This window comes from Garra rufa, chromosome 14, assembly GCF_049309525.1.
Source record: "Garra rufa chromosome 14, GarRuf1.0, whole genome shotgun sequence".
NCBI classification, from domain to species: Eukaryota; Metazoa; Chordata; class Actinopteri; order Cypriniformes; family Cyprinidae; genus Garra; species Garra rufa.
Genome location: NC_133374.1, coordinates 24161097 through 24183128, shown reverse-complemented (window position 1 = coordinate 24183128; position 22032 = coordinate 24161097). Strand labels below are relative to the sequence as shown.

Here is a 22032-nt window from a genome sequence, read left to right as displayed (position 1 = left end):
TAGAGAGCTTAAATACAACATACAACAAAGTCTTATTATGCAAAAGTTTTGTAAGTGTAAATGGGATTTTTGGTGGTTTTATTAATCTGGTTCACGGATAAGTTAGAAAAGATATGGCACACCAAGTCAGACCAGTCCGAAGGTCTGACCCGAGATTAGTAGTTGTAGTTTGAACGCTCTAGAAGGACTTAGGTGTTAAATTTGGACTCAAAGGCACATGAGGAAGAAGAAGAAGCTTAAATAGTAGATCAGTAATTAACTGAAGACATACAGTAGATTTAATATTATTTTATTTCACAAAGATATAACGGGCTATGTACAGCATTATTTATTTCTGTTCTTTAGCTTGAGTGTTTTTGTTTTGTTTAAAATGAAGGGATACCAAAAGCTAAATAGCCCGTTATTATTTTTGCTCAGTTTCGTATCATTATAAATATAAAATAAAACAAACAAGTGAAACAAGCAAGAGAAAACGGTTAATAATTACAAAAAAAAGCTTGGTAAGAAACATTTCTGGCAGCCTGCCACTGTACAAACAAACATACCAATGCATTATACAAACTAACAGAAAGAGAAAACTCAAGAATTCCTTCAAAATGTGGAGTCTTCTTCAAACATACAATAAATTTGATCCACGCTTGAGTAGTTCATAGCAGCAAACATATTAACAATATCTCATGATTTTGTCACAAACAGCCTTCATTTCTACTGGGAAAAAGCTTAAACTGTCAGTTTTAGTGAAGCATATTAAATTCAGCAAATATTCAAGAAAATAATTTTAATTCTACAAAACCTAACCACCGATGTAAACAACACAACAGGGAATTACTGTAACTGATTCGAAATCTAGAAGACACCTTGCCAAAAATCTTTGGTCCATCTGTGAAAAACACATGTGTTCAGCATAATCTAAAAAACAGGAAATCCTTCACATGGTTAGTATTTCTAAGGAAAAACTATTTAAAATGGCTATTATGCACTGTACAAATAGTTTTACTGTTTTTATGAAAGTAAAATAAGTTAGAATAAACCGGACTATATTGGGTTATACCAGTGAAAGCAATTTAAAATCCTAAATCTTTAAAATTTCAAAATTATAAAGACATCTTGTCACAGGTCCATGCAGTGGTCAGTCACTCAGTGTTTATGGCAAGATTTTTACATAAATATTTTTATAGCTTTTTGTGTTACTTTCAAATTGAAAACAGCAGTATGTGCTTGTTATGCTGTGATATGAAGTGGTTTTGATACGGGAGCTGTTGAAGTTTGGTGCTCAGTGTCTCTCAGGGTCAGGAGAGCCCTGGCGATCAGGGAAGATGTGAAGCTGGGGATGTTCAATCCCATTGTTGTGAAGATCTTCTTGTTTCTGCAAACCGTGAAGTTTATTCACCAATTCTGTGATGAAGACCTGATGAAGATGAGGAGAAAAGCACATCAACATCAGAAGAACCTTTAAAGACATGAAATGTATCAACAATATCTGAATGAAAACAATGCAACTTTTGTCAACAGAGGGCAGTAGAGGACGATGCAATTGCTGTAGTCCAGGTGTAAACGTTTTAGCTGGTTAGCATGGCCTATTTAGCCCCTGCTGGTGGTTGTTGTAACTACATCATCTGGCTACAAAACAGCATTCTTTAAAAATATTTAAAAATATTTTAGTATTATCCTATAACACAAGACTAACATTCATTAACAAAACAAGTCACTGTTTCCTGCAGCGTGACAGTTTATGTCTACAATAAACTCAAACACCTGTAGGGGGTTATTTAGTTAAAGATAAAACATAAAAAATTTTGTGCAGAAAGGAACAACACAGCTTTGTTTGAAATGAACGATCATGAGAGAAAGAGGTAGACTTACTTCTGTGTTGTTAGCGCAGGTATGAAGGATGTCCTACGAGAAATAGAAATCGAGAGATTTAATACAGAGCGTGACAGAGATCTTCCTGATGAAAATGAATTTGGATGGTTAATGCTGGTTTGATTTTGTTCTTGCTACCAAAGAGATCTTGCAAGTTAAAGGAATAGCTCATTAAAGGGGACATGAGATAAGAAATCAGATTTGCCTTAGCTTAAAGGAGTAGTTCACTTTCAGAACAAATATTTATAGATAATGTACTCACCCCCTTGTCATCCAAGATGTCCATGTCTTTCTTTCTTCAGTCCTAAAGAAATTGTGTTTTTTGAGGAAAAGATTTCAGGATTTCTCTCCATATAATGGACTTGTATGGTGCCCCCGAGTTTGAACTTCCAAAATGCAGCTTCAAATGGCTCTAAATGATCCCAGCCGAGGAAATAAGGGTCTTATCTAGCAAAACGATTGGTTATTTTCTAAAAACATTTACGATTTATATACTTTTTAATCTCTAAACAGAGTAGACACAGATCTAGACAAGATGAGCATTTGAGGTTAAAAAGTATATAAATTGTATTTTTTTTTTTTTTAGAAAATAACCCATCGTTTTGCTAGATAAGACCCTTATTTCCTCGGCTGTGATCGTTTAGAGCCATTTGAAGCTGCATTTTGGAAGTTCAAACTCGGGGGCACCATAGAAGTCCATTATATGGAGAGAAATCCTGAAATGTTTTCCTCAAAAAACATAATTTTCGACTGAAGAAAGAAAGACATGAACATCTTGGATGACAAGGGGGTGAGTACATTATCTGTAAATTTTTGTTCTGAAAGTGAACTACTCCTTTAAAACGTCCTTCCCCTTATAAACAAAGCATTTATTTAATTAAGCTACAAAAATAACTTGTTTGGATCCGGCGTGCCTGGTTTGCATAAATACTGCCTCCAGAGCAAGACATTGACGAATAGTAATTTTTTCATCATAGGCCCCGCCCACTGGCCTTCAGTCGCTTAGAGGCTTGACACTTGAATACACTGAATGCGAGTGTCGCATCGTGTCAAAAGCGAATGGAAATTACAATCACTATACAGTGCGCATTTACAGTCCACATACTTGAGTCTGTTGCCCTTCTGACAATAAAATTAAAGAACGTTTGCTTTGATGCGTTTGGTTTAAACCGCTTGTTCATGTCTTTGTACAGATATCAGAATCCCAGTGTAAGGAACAAGTGTAAAGTGTTTTCGAATGGCATCCCGGATAGCAACGTTGTTTGTAAACGAGGCACAGTTCACGAAGAAACATTTGTTGAAAGATAAAGCAGTACTAGAGTGCAGCTGCATCATAAACTGTAAGTAAATGGTTTCATAATGCTTTGTCTGGTAATTACCATTTTATTCACACTCAAAACACTCACATGTAATAATACTGTTTCCTACGCAATGCCGTTAGCCAATTATAACAGTGGCGGATTACTGACTGAAGTCTTAAAGGACCTGCCCCTTAAAACAGGTTGTTTATATGATTGATTTTTCATCAGTAGTTTCAGAAAGCAGATACCTTTAGCTTCTGCGTCCTTTCCTCATCACTCTGTAGATCCAGTAGCTCGTCAATGTTCACTTCCTCTGGCATATCCTCTTCCTGTGAGGAGAGAAACAGTCACACATTTAAGGCCTCTTCACATTATCATGAAAAATAGTAGGCTAAATGAAAATATAATGTCACTCTCTGACAGTAGGTGGCGCATCTAAAAATATCAACAAATACCAATACACACAAACTGTATTTAAAAGAGAGCAATTTCCGAGAGCACTGGCCCCACATTACAGTCTTGCAGTCCCGCACGAAAAAAATTATATCTATGAAGAATTTCAGTCAGGTTTCAGTCCTCACAGCACAGAACTGCACTCATTAAAAGGCACCTATTATGCAAAATTCACTTTTACATGGCGTCTGAACATAAATGTGTGTTGGGATTTTTATCACTCCACAGTGATAAAAATCCACCCATTTCTTATTTTTTAATCTCAAAACCAAACCATTCTCATTAGGCATGCGGTTTTGATTATCAAAGCAGTGTGATGTCACATTGTTTAGGCCCCACCCACAGGCACTAACTAACAGTCCTGTATTGCCATAGTTTCTGCCCTCAGCAAGTTTTTGGTTGTACACCGTCCTCCATTTTCTCCACGCGCAAGCAGCTGTAGGTGTTCTGTGTTTGGATGTAAGACTGAACATAAGATGCATACATTATGCCCTCTTCTAAAGAAATGTGCAGCTAATTAGCATTTAAAGTGATACATACCAAAACAGTTCTTTTTTTAGACACCCAAAAATGACATTTCCTTGATGTTACAATAAATGATCTGTAGGGTATTTTGAGCTGAAACCTCAGACACATTCTGGGGACACCCAAGACCAATATTACATTATGTAAAAAGGGGCATGGTAGGTGCCCTTTAAAATTACAAATGACTTGCTTCTTGCATCAGGCCAAGGCTGTCATGATCGGGGCTGTGGGTCTCCCCTCAGCCTCCTGAGGTCGCTGTTCACACTGCACTTTCTGATTGCATTCACCTGTCTTTGTCATTAACACTGATTCACTCACATCTGTTCACTATCATCTGGTCTTTAAAAACTCTCACCTTTCACTCCTGCTTCATGGTTGCATTGTCTTTTGTCTTGCATGTAATTTTGTGTTCCTGACCTTGGCCTTAGATCTTGTTTCATGTTTTGTTCAGTTTATGTTTCAGTTTATGTTTAGTTTGCCGTGTTGGCCTTTTTGTTGGTTTTGTTATTATTTTCATTAAATATTATCTTCCCCTGCATTTGGACCCAGACCTCCTTTCTCACACGTGACAAAGGCTGCATCTCATTGCTAGTTTTACTTAATCTAAGTGCTCTTCCACACTGACTACAGATCATGATATACTCATAGACCAATTACAGAACTATACAGATATTCAGGGACAGTCTTTAAAATGATGTAAATCCTACCTGTCCACCTGTTACCACCTATTTTGTTCATTTAAATGGCGAATCAACTAAGTTAAAAGTATGGAATACAGCAAGGATCTGTCTTAGGCCCTATGCTATTTGCTGCCTTTTCGTAATATTATTAGAAAATAGTAGAAAGATTATTGTCTTACAAAGTGCGATGGAAAAGAAAGAACATCTCTCTATTATTGATAATTATAATTATTTTTTTATTAATGAATGCAAATTAAGGCACACTCACATTTTCTGAACATTTGCAGACACGGTCCATTGTCAATAGTGTAGTGATGCATGAAGCACCACTTGGTAAACACTGCAAATTTGCATGTTAAAAGTTCAAATTTAAATCTGATTTGAGATTTGAATGGTGGCATTTGTGGGTAGTATTCCTCATGTGTAATTCCTGAATGCTGAAGACCAGAAATGCAAGACATTTAGCATTTCGCTGCTTTCCAAAGGTCAAGTTTAAACGTGTGGCTAACAGAAGATCAATATATCATGGCCTGACCTCTTGGCTGAATTAAAAGAACACAAACTGTAAAGCTACAGGTTTTGCAGCACTGCAGGAAGGTTATATGTTGTTATACAAACTGGTATAACTTCTAGTCAAATGTTTTTGAACAGTAAGATTTGTAACGTTTTTAAAAGAAATCTCTTCTGCTCACTAAGCCAGTTTTTTTAATCTACAGCAAAAACAGTAAAATACTGACATATTTTTACTATTTAAAATAACAGTTTTTAATTTGAATATATTTTCAAATGTAATTTATTCCTTCGATTTCAAAGCTGATTTTAGTGAATATTTTGTTTTTTTTTAAGACAAAAGAATACTTCTAGATCTTTATCTGCTCATTATTTGTAAAAAAAAAAAATAATAAATAGTCTGAACAAAGCATTTACAATTAGACTTAATCCAAGGCTTAATAAAAGAACCTCACAACTGTTACATGCTCTTGTAAAAGGAAGAGTTACAGATATGCACATTCAGATGTATTGTCACTTGACTGCCCACCACAAAAATCAATGAATCCCCTGCTAAGCTGTCTCTAAATGTTAAAAGTCATACTAAATGAGAACAGTGACAAAATCAGTGGGTGGCATAGCATGCAGGTCCACAAAGCCTTATAGAGCTCAAATCACATTATTGTCTTCTGCTCTATTCAGCAGCTGTCAATCTAGGCTAGACAGCTGTCACTCAGCATTAATCTGTTGTGTGGGAGTTAACAAGTCCCGCCTTCCATTTTATTCAAATTACTTCAAATACACCTCCAGATAAACCAGACTACTGATTTACAATACATTGAATTTAAAATCTCAACTGCAGTGGAAAAATCATTTCCTTTAATAGGAAATGGTGTACCTGAAAAACACAATCTATTATTTATGGTGAGCACCTCAGCGTTTCGAGAATGATTTAATTTTCACTTCCTTTTCTATTGTGGCTTAGTGCCTGCGAAAATAAGCCAAGGTCAGTTAGCAGATCTTTCCAGTAAATCATTTACAAAAACAAAACCAGCTCGAAACCTGCCACCCACCAGCAAAGCAGAATGAAAACATTACATCACGAAACCAGTCATAAGGGCCATTTTTAAAAAACTGAGATTTATACATAATCTGAAAGCTGAATAAATATACTTTGCATTGATGTAGTTGTCCAAATTATGTTTTTAGCAATGCTAAAAAGGTAGAAAATTTGAACACGATCTTTACTAGTGATTTTTGGCATAAAAGAAAAATCTATAATTTTGACCCATACAAAGTATTTTGGGCTATTGCTACAAATATACCCGTGCTACTTAAGACTGGTTTTGTAACAATTTGATTTGATTTTAAGCACAAAAGCTCTGATTTGATACTAATTCACTAAAAAAACTATTTGCGAAAGAAGTAGTAATGTCTTATTAACGAACAAAATGTTCAGAACAATTTCAGATGATTCATGAAAAAGATCAGCATGAATAGATTTCAGTTGTATGGAGCACTATTATGGTACATTTATGGTGTTTTTTTATTCTTTTTTAGGAAAGTGTGATAAATACAATTCTTTTTTCTTTCCAACAAAGTTTTGATTTAAAGGAATATTTCGCCCAAAAATGAAAATTTGCTGACAATGTATTCATCCGTAGGCTTTCAAAAATGTAGATGAATTTATTTCTTCATCAGAACAGATTTTGCGTCACTTTTGGACATAATAGTCATCCTTTCACACCAAAATTCTTCCAACATATTTTTGACCCAGGACCACAAAACCAGTCTTAAGTAGCATGGGTATATATGTAACAGTAGTCAAAAATACATTGTATGGGTCAAAATGACTGATTTGTCTTTTATGCCAAAAATCATTAGGATATTATGTAAAGGTCATGTTCCATGAAGATATTTTGTTATATCAAAACGTAATTTTTGATTTGTAATATGCATTGCTAAGAACTTCATTTAGACAACTTTAAAGGCGATTTCCTCAGTATTTAGATTTTTTGCTCATTCTTACGGCACCCATTCACTGCAGAGGATCCACTGGTGAGCAAGCAATGACAAGTACAAACTCATCTACATCTTGGATTAGCAAATTTTCATTTTTAGGTCAACTATTCCTGGGATAAACTATCGCATTAACTGATTTGTATCAGAGGTGGGTAGTAACGAATTACATTTACTTCGTTACATTTACTTGAGTAAATTTTTGGGGTAACTAGTACTTTTAGAGTATATTTAAAGCTACATTTGATGGCATTCCTCCATTACTGAGATTTAATTTCATGCCTGATAAAACTGCGTTAATGCTGCTTTGTGTACAGCTGTTACTATGGAAACCGTAATATTTCAGCGCTCCTAAAGCGCCCCCTTGTGACAGAGAATTATTTTTTCATTTCCAATACATTTTTTCAGCTGTTTATGGTCAAATGATTGCAATTATCAACCCATGTTTTTATGCAGCAAACACAGAGTTGTAAATATAAAAAGTTAAGGTGCCTTCTAAAAATCTAAACAAGTACAGTAATATTTATGCTTTAAATAAATATAATAAACTATATACTCAATTTATCCCTTTTAATGTTATAAAGGATGAAATGCCATAGTGTAACATATTTTGTTTTTGTGTGAAACTGTAACTTAATTTTATATCATGCCATTTTATGGCTTAATATTCTACTTTACATTGTCCAATCCCATTACTGTTTATTTTACTTGTGCAGATCTTTAAAAGGGTCATGAATTGCTTTAAATTAATATTTAAAAATTCTGCAGATACACTAAATGAAATAAATATAATGAAATAAAATTACTTCCTTGATATTTGTTTATATTTGTGTATTAAAAATGTTTTTGATTAGACTCCTATCTGATTTTCTATATTTAAATTTTTATTTTATTTTATTTTATTTTATTTGGGCTAGTTAAACTAATTTTCGGGCTACCAAAATCTGAAGAGTACCTGCCCGAAGGGCTACCAGAGATTTTGCGAGCATATATATATATATATATATATATATATATATATATATATATATATATATATATATATTTAAACACCTTACTTCAGCCTATGTTTTCAAGGAGAGGTGTGCGTAAGCTTTCCAAACAGTTTGAAATTCAGGATTTTCACTTCATATCAATCAGATCAGAAGTAACTAGTAACTAGCTACTTAAGTACTTTTTCCATCGGATACTTTTTACTCTTACTCAAGTAACTATTAAGATGTTACTTTTACTCTTACTTGAGTAAATATTTCCATAAGTACTTGTACTTTTACTTGAGTACAGATTTTGGGTACTCTACCCACCTCTGTTTGTATCATACAAACCAAGATCAAAGATTACAGTTTAAATTTAACAGACCTTGTACCAAAACTAACAGTATAGAAAGTGGTTGGATTCAGTCTAAACTTATCACTTAAACACCAAGAACTGCACATACGTTAACATTGTTACCAAAGCTCCAAACGGTCACCAGTATGGTCTATATCCACACAGCAGGTTAAGAGCTGGTCATGCAAGCCAGTGTGTTTCCTGATAAGGTTACGGATAACTACAGGGAAGAGGGTTGGCGTGGGAGAACTTTCAAAAACCTGAAACTAACACCACCATTGAAAGGTCAATCAGAGAAAGATCCAAGCTGAAAGCCCTACCAGGGCATCAGTGACCTTTCTTTTAAGTCCAAATGCCACTGAAATGCTGTGAAACAAACATAACCCTTCACATGCTGATCATACAGAGCAAACCCTCAGTAATTTAAAGTTTGCGACTTTGCTTTTGATTCGTTCCTAAGCTTACAAGCTTTGCTCATTCAGTGGAAAACTGAAAATTAATTTAAATTAATTTTGGTTGGTCATAGTTTATTCAAAGCTTGTGACACATTTTGGCTTGTCTCTGTATAATTCCCCAAAAAACTCTGATGAAATATGAGTTCTTTCACCTTTTACTGCATGCATGAGTGCTGAGTGAATCACTCCAACTGGTTTAGCATCATCTGGTCCCTCTGGGCTGTGATTCAGTCTCTATTAATTCCAGGCCAGTAGCTAATGGGTAAGAGTGTGTTTTTTCTTCTTCCTGCAGTCTTTGAGTTGGGCTGGTTCTTTTCTTCTGAGTTTCCATGTCTTATTAACAGCAGTGAACCTAATTCAAGTGCCCATCTCCTGTGGCTTTCTGCAAGTATTTGACTGGGAATGTGACTAAAACTCATAAAACAGTATTTCCAAACATATGTCAAGACAACCAGTCTAACAAGTAAGTCAAGTCTTTTTTTAATGTATCACTGGTGTTTGCTAAGGCAAGCATGATAATTGTTATTGTTAATTCCTAGAGCCTGGCATTTTAACAAACCCCATGTAATAAACTTTTTTATATAACTCATCCTGTATGAGCTACAATTTTGTCCATGCATTAAAAGACTTTCATTGTATGGACAAAAACAGTTCTACATTCTTTTCTAAAGATGTAAGAAAGATTTGAAACAACACGGAGGTAAGAATATGATGACAGAAATTCAAATTTTTGGTTAACTATCTATCCCTTTGATTAAAGAAAGGACCTAACCCATATCTTTAGACTAGTGGCCAGTTGCATAAACCACTTCTTACAAGTTAGTTATCTAATTTTTCCTTCAGGACTGGTCATAACTTTTTTTTGTCAGAAAAGTAGATTGGTCTAATCTGAATCCTAAAAGTAAGACTGATTATGCCTTAACTACTGCTGGTTGGTCAGACTAGTTCTTAAGACTTTTTAAAATAATTCATGCAAATGGACACAGACTTGCAGTTTCTTTCAACTTTGCCCAGTAACCCTGTTGAAAAAAACAGTATATGCTGGTAAGGTATTTTTAAAGTATGCTGGTTTGAGCTGGTTTAAGCTGGTCCTTAATTGGTCATGAGCTGGTTTAAGATGATCCTGAGCTGGTTATGAATTTGTCCTGAGCAAGAGATTAGGACCAATTTAGGACCAGCACCTGACCATTCATAACCAGCTCATAACCACCTTAAGATGCATCTTAAACCAGCTCATGACCAGTTTAGGAACAGCACCTGACCATCTCAAACCAGTTTATAACCAGCACCTGGCCAGCTCAAACCACCTCATAACCATCTTAAATCAGCCAATGACCAGTTTAGGACCAGCGCATAACCAGATTATAACTACCTCAGGACCATCTTAAACTAGCTCATGCCCAGCTCAAACCAGCTTATAACTAGCTTATAACCAGCACCTGACCATCTTAAACCAGCTCCTGACCATCTTATAACCAGCTCAGGACCATCTTAAACCAGCTCATGGCTATTGTAGGACCAGCACCTGACCAGCTCAAGCCAGTTCATAACCAGCACCTGACCAGCTCATAACCATATTATAGCCAGCTCAGGACCAGCTCAATTCACCTCATGACCATCTTAAATCAGCCAATAACCAGTTTAGGACCAGCACCAAACCAGTGCATAACCAGTTTATAACTAGCTCAGGACCAGCTTAAACTAGCTCATGACCAGCTCAAACCAGCTTATAACTAGCTTATAACCAACACCTGACCATCTTAAACCAGCTCATAACCATCTTATAACCAGGTCAGGACCAGCTTAAAGTAGCTCATGCCCAGCTCAAACCAGTTTATAACCAGCACCTGACCATCTTAAACCAGCTCCTGACCATCTTATAACCAGCTCAGGACCATCTTAAACCAGCTCATGGCTATTGTAGGACCAGCACCTGACCAGCTCAAACCAGTTCATAACCAGCACCTGACCAGCTCATAACCATATTATAGCCAGCTCAGGACCAGCTCAATCCACCTCATGACCATCTTAAATCAGCCAATAACCAGTTTAGGACCAGCACCAAACCAGTGCATAACCAGTTTATAACTAGCTCAGGGCCAACTTAAACCAGCTCATGACCAATTTAGAACCAGCGCCTGACCAGCTTAAACCAGCACATGACCAGCTTAAAGCAGCTCATAATCAGCTCAGAATCATCTTAATCTAGCTCATGACCAACTAAGGACCATCTTAAACCAGCTCAAACCAGCTGCAATGATTCAAAACATACCTAACCAACATATTCTGTTTTTTTTTTCAGCAGGCAAGCAAACACCTAGCATCCACTTAGAACATCCCAATAACTGCATAACAGCATGCCAAAATAAACCACACTTTTTCTTGACCATGGAGCCAGGGCACAATAGAGGGCCTCTGCCAATTTACAAGGGGAACTTAAGATGACTTAAAGGTATAGTTCACCCAAAAAAGACTTTTTGTCATCATTTACTTACCGCCATATATGCAGGGTCAGAGAGCTCTTGGATGTCATCAAAAATATCTTAATTTGTGTTTCGAAGATGAACGAAGGTCTTACGAGTTTGGAACAACATGAGGATGCGTAATTAATGACAGAATTTTAGTGTTTGGGTAAACTATCCCTTTAAGCAGTGTTGGGGAGTAACTAGTTACATGTAACGGCGTTACGTAATTTAATTACAAAATAAATGTAACAGTAATTCGTTACAGTTACTTAGAAAAATGTGTAATTAAATTACAGTTACTTATGAAAATGTTAAAGATTACAAATGGGGTTACTTCTAAAAATTTTCTTTAAAAATCTGGGATATGTTGAATAATATTAATCTGTTGCTTTGCCTGTTTTTGATATGCACGATGCCTTCTGCTAAGGCCATTTATTAAAGCGGTGCTATTCTGATGCTTTTGATTGGTTTGAATTTGCGGTGCACCACGTCTGCCAATTAGGTTAATCCTCTTTGTCAGCGCGTTCATCGTCCCCTTTGTGTATTCGAGACCAATATTAAAAACATTCATAACAAATTAGCTAGCCTGCTAGCTGCCTTTACCAGACACACTTGTATTTATGAACCCTTTCACAAAAAAATATCGCATTTTTTCTCCTTGAATAAGGTTGGTAATGTCAGATCTATCTTGCGATTTTATCACATTAACCCATTTTAATTTTGAGTGTCATTTGTAAAATCAGTGTTTACACTACTGTGTGATTTTCAGCTGAAACGTGACTAATGATTTGAAGGACGAAAATCCGCTTCAGTTTAGTTTATTTTCGAATAATATAGATCTATTTTTCTCAAGGGCTTGAAACTTTTCTCTATAAAGATCGATGTTGACCTAACGTGCCACCTAGTGGACAAATCTCTCAATTAGTTTGTCCCATTTTGTCTTGCAAAATCGAGCTATCATCTAGTGAAGCACCCCGGGTTGGCCACTGAATCTAAGCAGTGTTTTAGATGAAATGTAACTTTATTTAAAAACAAACAATACCATGGATTTTATGACACAGCTACAATGATGGAGTCTGTTTGGATTTGGCAGTATCTATTCTAGAATCTATTCTTTCTTCTGTTAGTGAGAAATAATTATTAGCCCTGTATGGTATAATGATTTCCCTTCACACATAGTGGTAAAAAAAATAATAGTATGCAGATTTTTACAATTTTTTTTATTATATCAGTAAGAAGAAAAAAAACGTGTTTTTACCTCATTATGATAATCTAGAATTGTGTTTTCTCTTAAATATAACTAAAAATAATGATCTATTATTTTAAATAGATAATTTAGATATTTAAAGAAATCTTTTTTAAGATTTAAGTTTTTCAAGGCATTGTTACTTGCCAGTGTGTCCTGTCATAGCTATACAAAATTTTGATTTTGTAACAACAGTAAACAATTTTTTTGTTATAAGGTCTGGTTTTGTGATGGTTGTACTTTAAAATAAATTAATATAATCTTAATTCAAGTGATGAAAGATTTTGAAATTCTAACAGTAAACTACTGTAAGGTCACACCTGCTTGGTATAAATGCTTGAAAATGATTTAGTTGAAAATATCCATTAGAAACTTAAAAGTAATCAAAAAGTAATCAGATGTAATCAGTACCTGAAAAGGTACACCACTTATTACATTTTAAATAGGGTCATTTGTAATCTGTAATCTATTACATTACAACCTCCCCAACACTGCCTTTAAGTGCTATGGATAATCTCTGATGGAGTGCTGCAGTAGCACTTCAGCGCCTCTCATGTCAACTCAATCCATCCAGAGTAAAATGTCAGATCGTCTGTGCATCATCTGCCCTTAGGACTCCATAAACTGTGATGTAACAGTACGCCATTTCACATTAAAGGCAAAAGTGTATGCGAGATCAACACAGGCTGACATGGTTTAGCCTAGCTAATTATATTACATGCCTTTGATGGAATTGTTATCATTTATTAAATCCACAAGGAAAAAACTTTTCCACAAGAAACAAGTTTGTTATTCTTCAAATATTTGTGCATGCAGAATACATGATTTGATGCAGCTTGTGGTTATTAGTGACCTCTTTGCAAGCTGGCCATATTAGGAACAAGAACTCAGCTGCAGGTCAACTCTGAAATGTAATATTGTTTATAAAAATTCCAAACGCGGATCTAAGTTTCTTACACCTGGTGTTTTGCTCTTTGCTCCTTGTGATGCTGATATAAGCACTTTGGTTGAATCCATTGAGGTGCATTCAGTTTCTGATCATCATTCCCATGGGAATGGAGCTAGCATACAAACGTAGATGTTATTGCATTACCACTTCACAAACACAATAAATTCCAGCTAATGATAGCTGGCTACAGTTGATGTCAAAAGTTTAAATCCCCCAATGTTAATTATTTGACCAAAATAAGAGGGATCATACAAAATGCATGTAATTGTTTATTTAGTACTGACCTGATTAAGATATTTCACATTAAAGACATTTGCATATAGTCCTCAAGAGAAAATAGGTTTAAAAGTTTACATACAAAGAGAAAAATCCTTCAGGTCCCACAAATTATTTGGTTTTCTAGCATTCTTGTGTATTTGAACCCTTTCCAACAATGACTGTATGATTTTGAGGTCCATCTTTTCACACTGAGGACAACTGAGGGACTCATATGCAACTATTACAGAAGGTTCAAATGCCCACTGATGCTCCAGAAGGAAAAATAATGCATTAAGAGCCAGGGGGTGAAAACTTTTTGAATTTGAAGATCAGGGTAAATTTAACTTTATCTTCTGGGAAATATGTAACTATCTTCTCTAGCTTCTAAAGAGCAGTACTAAATGTAAAAATGATATATGATATATGATATTTAGGCAAAATAAGAAATCCATTCTGTTCAAAAGTTTACACCCCGGCTCTTAGTTCATAGGTTTTCCTTCTGAGCATCAGTGAGCATTTGAACATTCTGTAATAGTTGCATATGAGTCCCTCAGTTGTCCTCAGTGTGAACAAATGGATCTCAAAATCATAGTCATTGTTAGAAATGGTTAAAATACACAAAAATGCTGGAAAAACAAAGAATTTTTGGAACCTGAATGATTTTTCTTAAAAACAGCAGGTGGTTTAACTGTACAGGACAAACAAAGGAATAACAAACAACTATCACTAAACAAAAACACAGCTGTGGATCATTCATGTAACAACACAGTTATGTTAACTTTTGAACGGGGTCATTTTTATAAATTCAACCATTATTTTCTCTTGTGGACTATATGTACACATCTTTTATGTGAAATATCTTATTCAGGTCAGTACTAAATTTAAAAATAACATGCATTTTGTATGATCCTTCTCATTTTTGTAAAACAATAAACATTTAGCAGATTCTGAAAGGGGGGTGTAAACTTTTGACCTCAACTGTAATGCTAAACCTCTCAGACCCAACATGGTTCCAATGCAGCCTGGGTTTTCTTTTACCTTCCATTTCAAAGTACATGACCTTGTTAGCACGTGTCTAATTTGGCTATCCTATACCAAGATTCATTTGCATCAAAATACCACAAAATATGAGTGAACACATAACCTCTGACATCAATAACAATACATATGAGAAGGTTTCTTTCCTTATCAGCCTGTTTGTAGCATTTATCTTTGCTGGATGGGGGTGGAGGACAGTTGCAGGAGGGCCTTCTTTGTGTGATACAGTGACATATGGGGTCTTCATTTCTACAGCCCCCCATCCCCCTCACAAGAAACACCCCATGAGACAAATATACCATCAATCAATCCCAGGACCATAAGAGCAGGACGTAGTCGGGCCTGCTGCCGACAGGAAATGAAGGGGGGGATCTGATTACAGCCTCAGTGGGGGCTGTTTCTTTTTAGCACCAACATCACATCATAAAGATGACTGCTGAGATTCATCCAGTCATCATGTACGCTTATAAAAAAAAAAAGGTAAACGTTGTCACTGGGGTGGTACACACTTAAAAATAAAGGTGCTTCAAAAGGTTCTTCAGGTGGTGCCATAGAAGAACCATGTTTGGTTCCACAAGAACCATTTAGTCAAAGTTTCTTCAAAGAACCATTTCTTTCTTACCTTTTTATAATCTGAAGAACCTTATTTGCCACAGAGAACCTTTTGTGAAACAGAAAGGTTCTTCAGATGTTAAAGGTTCTTTATGGAACCATTTAGACAAAAAAGGTTCTTCTGTGGCATCGTGAAGCACCTTTATTTTTAAGAGTGTACTCTTTCAAAAAGTACTGATATGTAGTGTTTATGTACTAATATGTCCACTTTAGGTGCAAATACATACATTTTAGCTACTATCATATACCTTCAGTGGTAAATAAGGTACAAAGATGTACCTTTTGAAAGGATAATGTCCCATTGATAGCTTTTGTACCTTTTTTTCTTGAGATTTTGTGATATTATGCCATGCTAGTGTGTACAATTTACATGTTTTATGTAAAGAGTTGGTTCACCCAAAAATGACAATTCTGCCAGTAATTACTCACCCTCATTTTGTTCTGAAATCATAAGACCTTTGTTCATCTTCAGAACACAAATTAAGATATTTTTGATGAAATCTGAAAGCTTTCTGACCCTGCATAGACAGCAACGCAAGTTAGAATTGTTGAATAACGTCGTAATTTTGTTTTCTTTGCACACAAAAAGTTTCTAGTAGCTTCATAAAATTAAGTTTAAACTGCTTTCTGGGCTTTGAACATGGCTGTCTATGCAGGATCAGAAAGCTCTTGGATTTCATCTAAAATATTTTAATTTGTGTTCCGAAGATGAACGAAGGTCTTACGGGTTTGGACCGACATGAGGGTGTTTCTTATTTCAGTGTACACTTTACTAGACCCTATTTAAAAAATACAAATAGTGGATTTACATGACAAAAAATATGCTACTTTAATTAGTAACAGGCACATTTGGAAATATACAGATTGTGAAACATACTGGTTATAACCACCGATTATAGATGTTGAAACTAAAGTGTTGCAACACCCCTCGGTCTCCCCTACGAAATTTCATAAGCGTGTTTATCATGGCAGGATGCCATGTGCGTTCCAGTGTCAGAGCTCAAGCATCTCTCTTCTCACATTTACCATCACAAAGCCCAGTGACTGTGAATGTTTACTGTTTTCCAGACACCTGCTGGCATCTCTCCATGTAAGGCAGCAAGCGCACCAACAAGTTTTAACCGCATCTTTAAGCATTTAGGATCGCCTCCCCTGGTCTTGTTGCTCATGGGAACTGGACCCTCTGAGAAAAAAAAAAATCCCCTTTGTGCTAAAATACCCCAAGATGCAGGAACGTGAGCTAATTGGTTATAAATTATTAGCATTTCTGCACATCAGACATGTTTACTTGTCTTAACCATGACTGGTTTTTCAAGCCTCCCAGGAGAACAGGACAGGTAGCCTGATGTAGGCTGAGTATGACTATGTCTGACTATTAGGAGATGCAATTTCAATGTCAAAGTGTGAGGTAAAAATCTTCACAACTTATTTTTGTGGTATTAAAGGGATAGTTCATTAAAATAAATTAAATTATGTCATTAGTTACTCACCCTCATGTCATTCCATCCATGTTTGTTCATCTTCAAAACAAATTAATATATAAGATTCTTAGGTTTCATTCAAAATATTTAAATTTGTGTTCTGAAGATGAACAAAGGTCTTATGGGTTTGGAACAACATGAGGGTGAGAAATTAATGACAGAATTTTTACTTTTGAATGAACATCCTACTGATGGAAAAATATGAAAAAGAGAGTGATTAAAAAGAGTACAGAGTTCACATCCTGTAAGGATGTCAAAACGTTTACATTTTAATTTAGTAAAGAGAAGTTATGACGGTGATGGGCATGTAACCCATACATATACAAATATACATTTATAGATAGAGTTAGAGTATAAATACAAAATACTAGCTTGCTAGCTTGTATAATACACAAACACGCACGTATATATACACACACAAAATGTGCGCATTTGTATAGACTACATAAATACATAAAAATATAGAAACCCAGTGCTATAAAAAATAAAAAAATTATATATATATATAGAAAAACTACTATAATGACACATAGTAAATGTTGGTATCAGCTTGTCATTGTTTACATAGATATTCATGAAGGACACAAAAGGCTGTGGTTTCGTGGAATGACCCAAGAAAAGGTTCACGCCCTTTATGAATAAACGTGCGGAATAATCAGTCATTTGCACATGAAAAGAGACTCAGTTAAACATTTTTCGAAACTGACTTGTGGAATAAAAATCCTTTATCGCATTTTACTATCTTTGCCATTAGACAATTTACATTCCATCCATTCTATTCAAATGGTGTGACACCTGCTTTATAACTGGGACACGTAGACTATTAGGTGCACATTTCCACGTGGATATTGATCTTTTAAATCTACCTCACTGATAGAAACTTTAATCATTATTAAATATTATTTCATCTAACCAAATAATTATTTCTGCCGACAGCGTAGACATAGCCTATTATCAGCAATTAAGAAGAGATTTATCAACAACGCCTTTGCTCCTGTCAGGTCATTAAATATTCACAGGATTTATTTGAAAATTCCTCACACTCATTTTGTCTTTCATTATTACATTTTATTCTACTCGTGTATTTTATTCTTTGTTACAAGAGGACTCACCCTTCCCAAATACAGCTCGTCAAGTCCACAATCTATCCACTTTTCCACATCCAGACGCCTTTGGAGTTCCTTTCTGTTATATTTTACTGTGACTCGTGCTTGTCTCTTCTGCACGCTCAGTCCAGCTTCCCTGCTGGTACCTCGGTTCGGTGAGTGGATCTTACTGTTATAACGCCTCCCCACCCGATTCGCAGCCATCTCCAGACTGACCCTTTGGATGGACACTTGCATACAAATATTTGATCAGGAGTCTGGCGGAGTAGGTGTGCTGCTCCGGCACGAGGGAGCGCTGACACCTCCAGAGTGCGCCCGGACGCAGGGTCCTAGCGCTGCCAGGTTACAACCTTATACACGCATGAGGTCTGGCGACCACCAGAGGCCCGCAAAGAGGTGATGCAATGTCTCAGAGTAATAGTTAGTACAAAAATAAACATTTGTTTACATTTGTTGAGTCCAAAAAGTTGCTAAAAACACCACAAGGACGCTAGTCCATCAATTTGTGAGGTAAAAAAAAGGACGTTTCAAATAAATAAATCCATCACTAAGGCATTTCAACTTTAAACTTTACTTTTGGCCAAAATACTAGTCCGTAATAATAAAGTTTCCTTCAGTGAAAAAGTTCATCCCCTGTTGTGCTCTCACAATCCACTGACAAGTTTGGAACTATATCTGGACTATAATCAAATCAAATCACTTTTATTGTCACATCACCACAGCACCTTTGCCTAGGTGAGTGAAATTCTTGGGAGCGAGCTCCAGACAGTGCAGGGACAATTTACATATAAACAGTTACATACCTACAGGTTATGGACTATATCTGTGGATATTTCTCTCTTGATTCAGATAAGATGACTTTTTCTCTTGAGATGGACAAGATATTTATTCATAGATTGGAGTTTTGTGGATTACTTGTGGATTATTGTTTTAATCAGCTGTTTGGACTCTCATTCTGACGGCACCCATTCACTGCAGCGGATCCATCGGTGAGCAAGTGATGTAATGTTAAATTTCTCCAATTCTTTTCTGATGTTGAAGAAACAAACTCACCTTTGATGTCCTGAGGGTGAGAAAAAATTTAGCAAATAATATACAATAACAATTTTTTATATAAAAAAACACAGAAACAAATAACTACAGTATAGGCTAGAAGGTCCCACAGTTTGACTAACTCATCATATGTTGTATCGTATTGTCTCATTTTTGTGTGGAAAGTCAGAAGTAAGATTTTGCAAAGATAAAACATTTAGAAGACTGACATTTTGAGTACTCTGTGGAAAAGTAACAAATGAGGTGTGACATCATTCTGAGACATTATCCACTCTTCCTGTTGAACAACTTAACATTATCTGTGACCCATATCTTTTTATTTCTCATAAACTATTGACACATTTCTATTAATGACTTTATGAAATAAGAATGCTTCAAATGTTGCTAAAACATATTTTCAGGCATTTTAAAGTGAAAATGGCTATTTATTTTCATTTCTACTCATCTTTATCTAGAGTAAAGATATATTTTAAAGGGATAGTTAACCAAAACATGAAAATTACCTTGGAAAAGCTAGGATATTTTTGACTATAACTTCAAATGTATTCATCTGAAAGAAGAAAGTCATATACACTAATGGCTTGAGGGTGAGTAAATCATGGGGTAATTTTAATTTTGGGATGAACTATCCCTTAAGGACATCTTAATATATAGCCTAGTGTATACTAGTATAAACTAGTCAATATATGACCCTGGACCACAAAACCAGTCTTAAGTAGCAGAGGTATATTTGTATGGTATTTTTGATGTTTTGTAAATTTCCTACCATAAATATATAAAAACTAAATGTTTTGATTAGTAATATCCATTGCTAGGAACTTCATTTGGACAACTTCTCACTAGATTTTTTTGCACCCTCAGATTCCAGATTTTCAAATTTAACAAACCTACATCAATGGAAAGTATAAAATGTATAAAATTTGTGGTCCAGGGTCACATACATATGTAGTCAAAAAATCAAGATAACAAGTTTTACTAATGTAATAAATAATAATCATTTTATTGACTTGATTTTATTTGCACAAAGGCAGATGATTTGTTTAGAGGCAACAATTTTTTAATTCTAAAATGTATACTTTTTTTAAAATGACATTTTCTGTGATATCTGACAACTGAGGGTTTGCACGTCACAATTTGGTCAGTTACTCGGATGCACGGCCATATTGGAAATAGGTGTAAATAAAAGCATGGGTTGCATGGTTACCGAATACGTTGTTCTGCTAATTTATGCTGTCTAAACCATGGAACAAACGTTTGGAAGCTGCTAAATCATATAGAGAAAAACTTGGTAAGCAAGGTTGCAATATTTTAACAAAGTTAATAGGTGGTAAAGATATGCATATTATTTAGGAGAATTAGACTAATATGTTACCTACCTGTGAATTAACTGTCATGTAGTAGATGCTTAGCAATACATTTACTTAGACTTTCAGTAAAGATGGTTCCCACAAACACACACACACACACACACACACACACACACACACACACACACACACACACACGCACACACGTTGGGTTTACATGTTTTATGGGGACATTCCATAGGCGTAATGGTTTTTATACTGTACAAACCGTATTTTCTATCGCCCTACACCTACCCTACACCTAAACCTAGCCCTCACAGGAGATTGTGCATACTTTTACTTCCTCAAAAAAACTCATTGTGCATGATTTATAAGCCTGTTTCCTCATGGGGACCTGAGAAATGTCCCCACAAGGTCAAAATCTACTGGTATTCCTATCCTTGTGGGGACATTTGGTCCCCACAACGTGATGAATACCAGGTACACACACACACACACACACACACACACACACACACACACACACACACACACACACACACACACACACACACACACACATGTTGGGTTTACATGTTTTATGGGGACATTCCATAGGCGTAATGGTTTTCATACTGTACAAACCATATTTTCTATGGCCCTACACCTACCCTAAACCTAGCCCTCACAGGAGATTGTGCACGCTTTTACTTACTCAAAAAAACTCATTGTGCGTGATTTATAAGCCTGTTTCCTCATGGGGACCTAAGAAATGTCCCCACAAGGTCAAAATTTACTGGTATTACTATCCTTGTGGGGACATTTGGTCCCCATAACGTGATAAATACCAGGTACACACACACACACGCACGCACACACACACACACACACACACACACACACACACACACACACACACACACACACACACACACACACACACACACACAGTTTGTTGTTCTGTGAGTACTTTCCACTGACCTCATGATATGCTTTATCTCCTATACTTAAACCTAAACCTCATAGAAACCTCTAATATATTTATACTTTCATTAAGACACAATCTGCATGTTTATGAACTGATTTCCTCCTAGTAATCGGCTGATCACATGCAGTTTGTTTTAGTTTTTGCTTCTCTTGAAGGGACATTTAGTTCCCATGTAAGCACAACCTGACCCACACTCATTCTTAACAAAACAAGTCATGATATAAACTCAATTTGATTATATATTCATATCCAGCTTCCAGAATACACTATATATTGAGGAAATTATCTGAGTTTCTCTCAATTGTCAGCAGTTCTGTCGCTGCATAAGGCGATCTGTGTGTCTGCCTGTACTGTGGTAGTATGACGATCTTGTGAAAATCAAACAGTGACGTCACTTAAGAGGAAGTAGTTTGTTACATTATTTCCCAGGAGTGGA

The 22032-nt window shown here is 35.7% G+C and overlaps 1 protein-coding gene across 1 annotated transcript; it reads right to left on the bottom strand.

Annotated features, from left to right (window-relative positions):
- Positions 1–289: 289 nt before the first annotated feature.
- Positions 290–18544, bottom strand: ppp1r14ab (protein phosphatase 1, regulatory (inhibitor) subunit 14Ab). Its single transcript, XM_073818230.1, has 4 exons — positions 18276–18544; positions 3413–3493; positions 1864–1896; positions 290–1408 (listed from the first exon to the last, which is right to left on the bottom strand). Exons 1-4 carry the CDS (start codon positions 18504–18506, stop codon positions 1274–1276), a joined length of 480 nt encoding a protein of 159 aa, XP_073674331.1. The 5' UTR covers positions 18507–18544; the 3' UTR covers positions 290–1273.
- Between the last annotated feature and the right edge of the window lie 3488 nt (positions 18545–22032).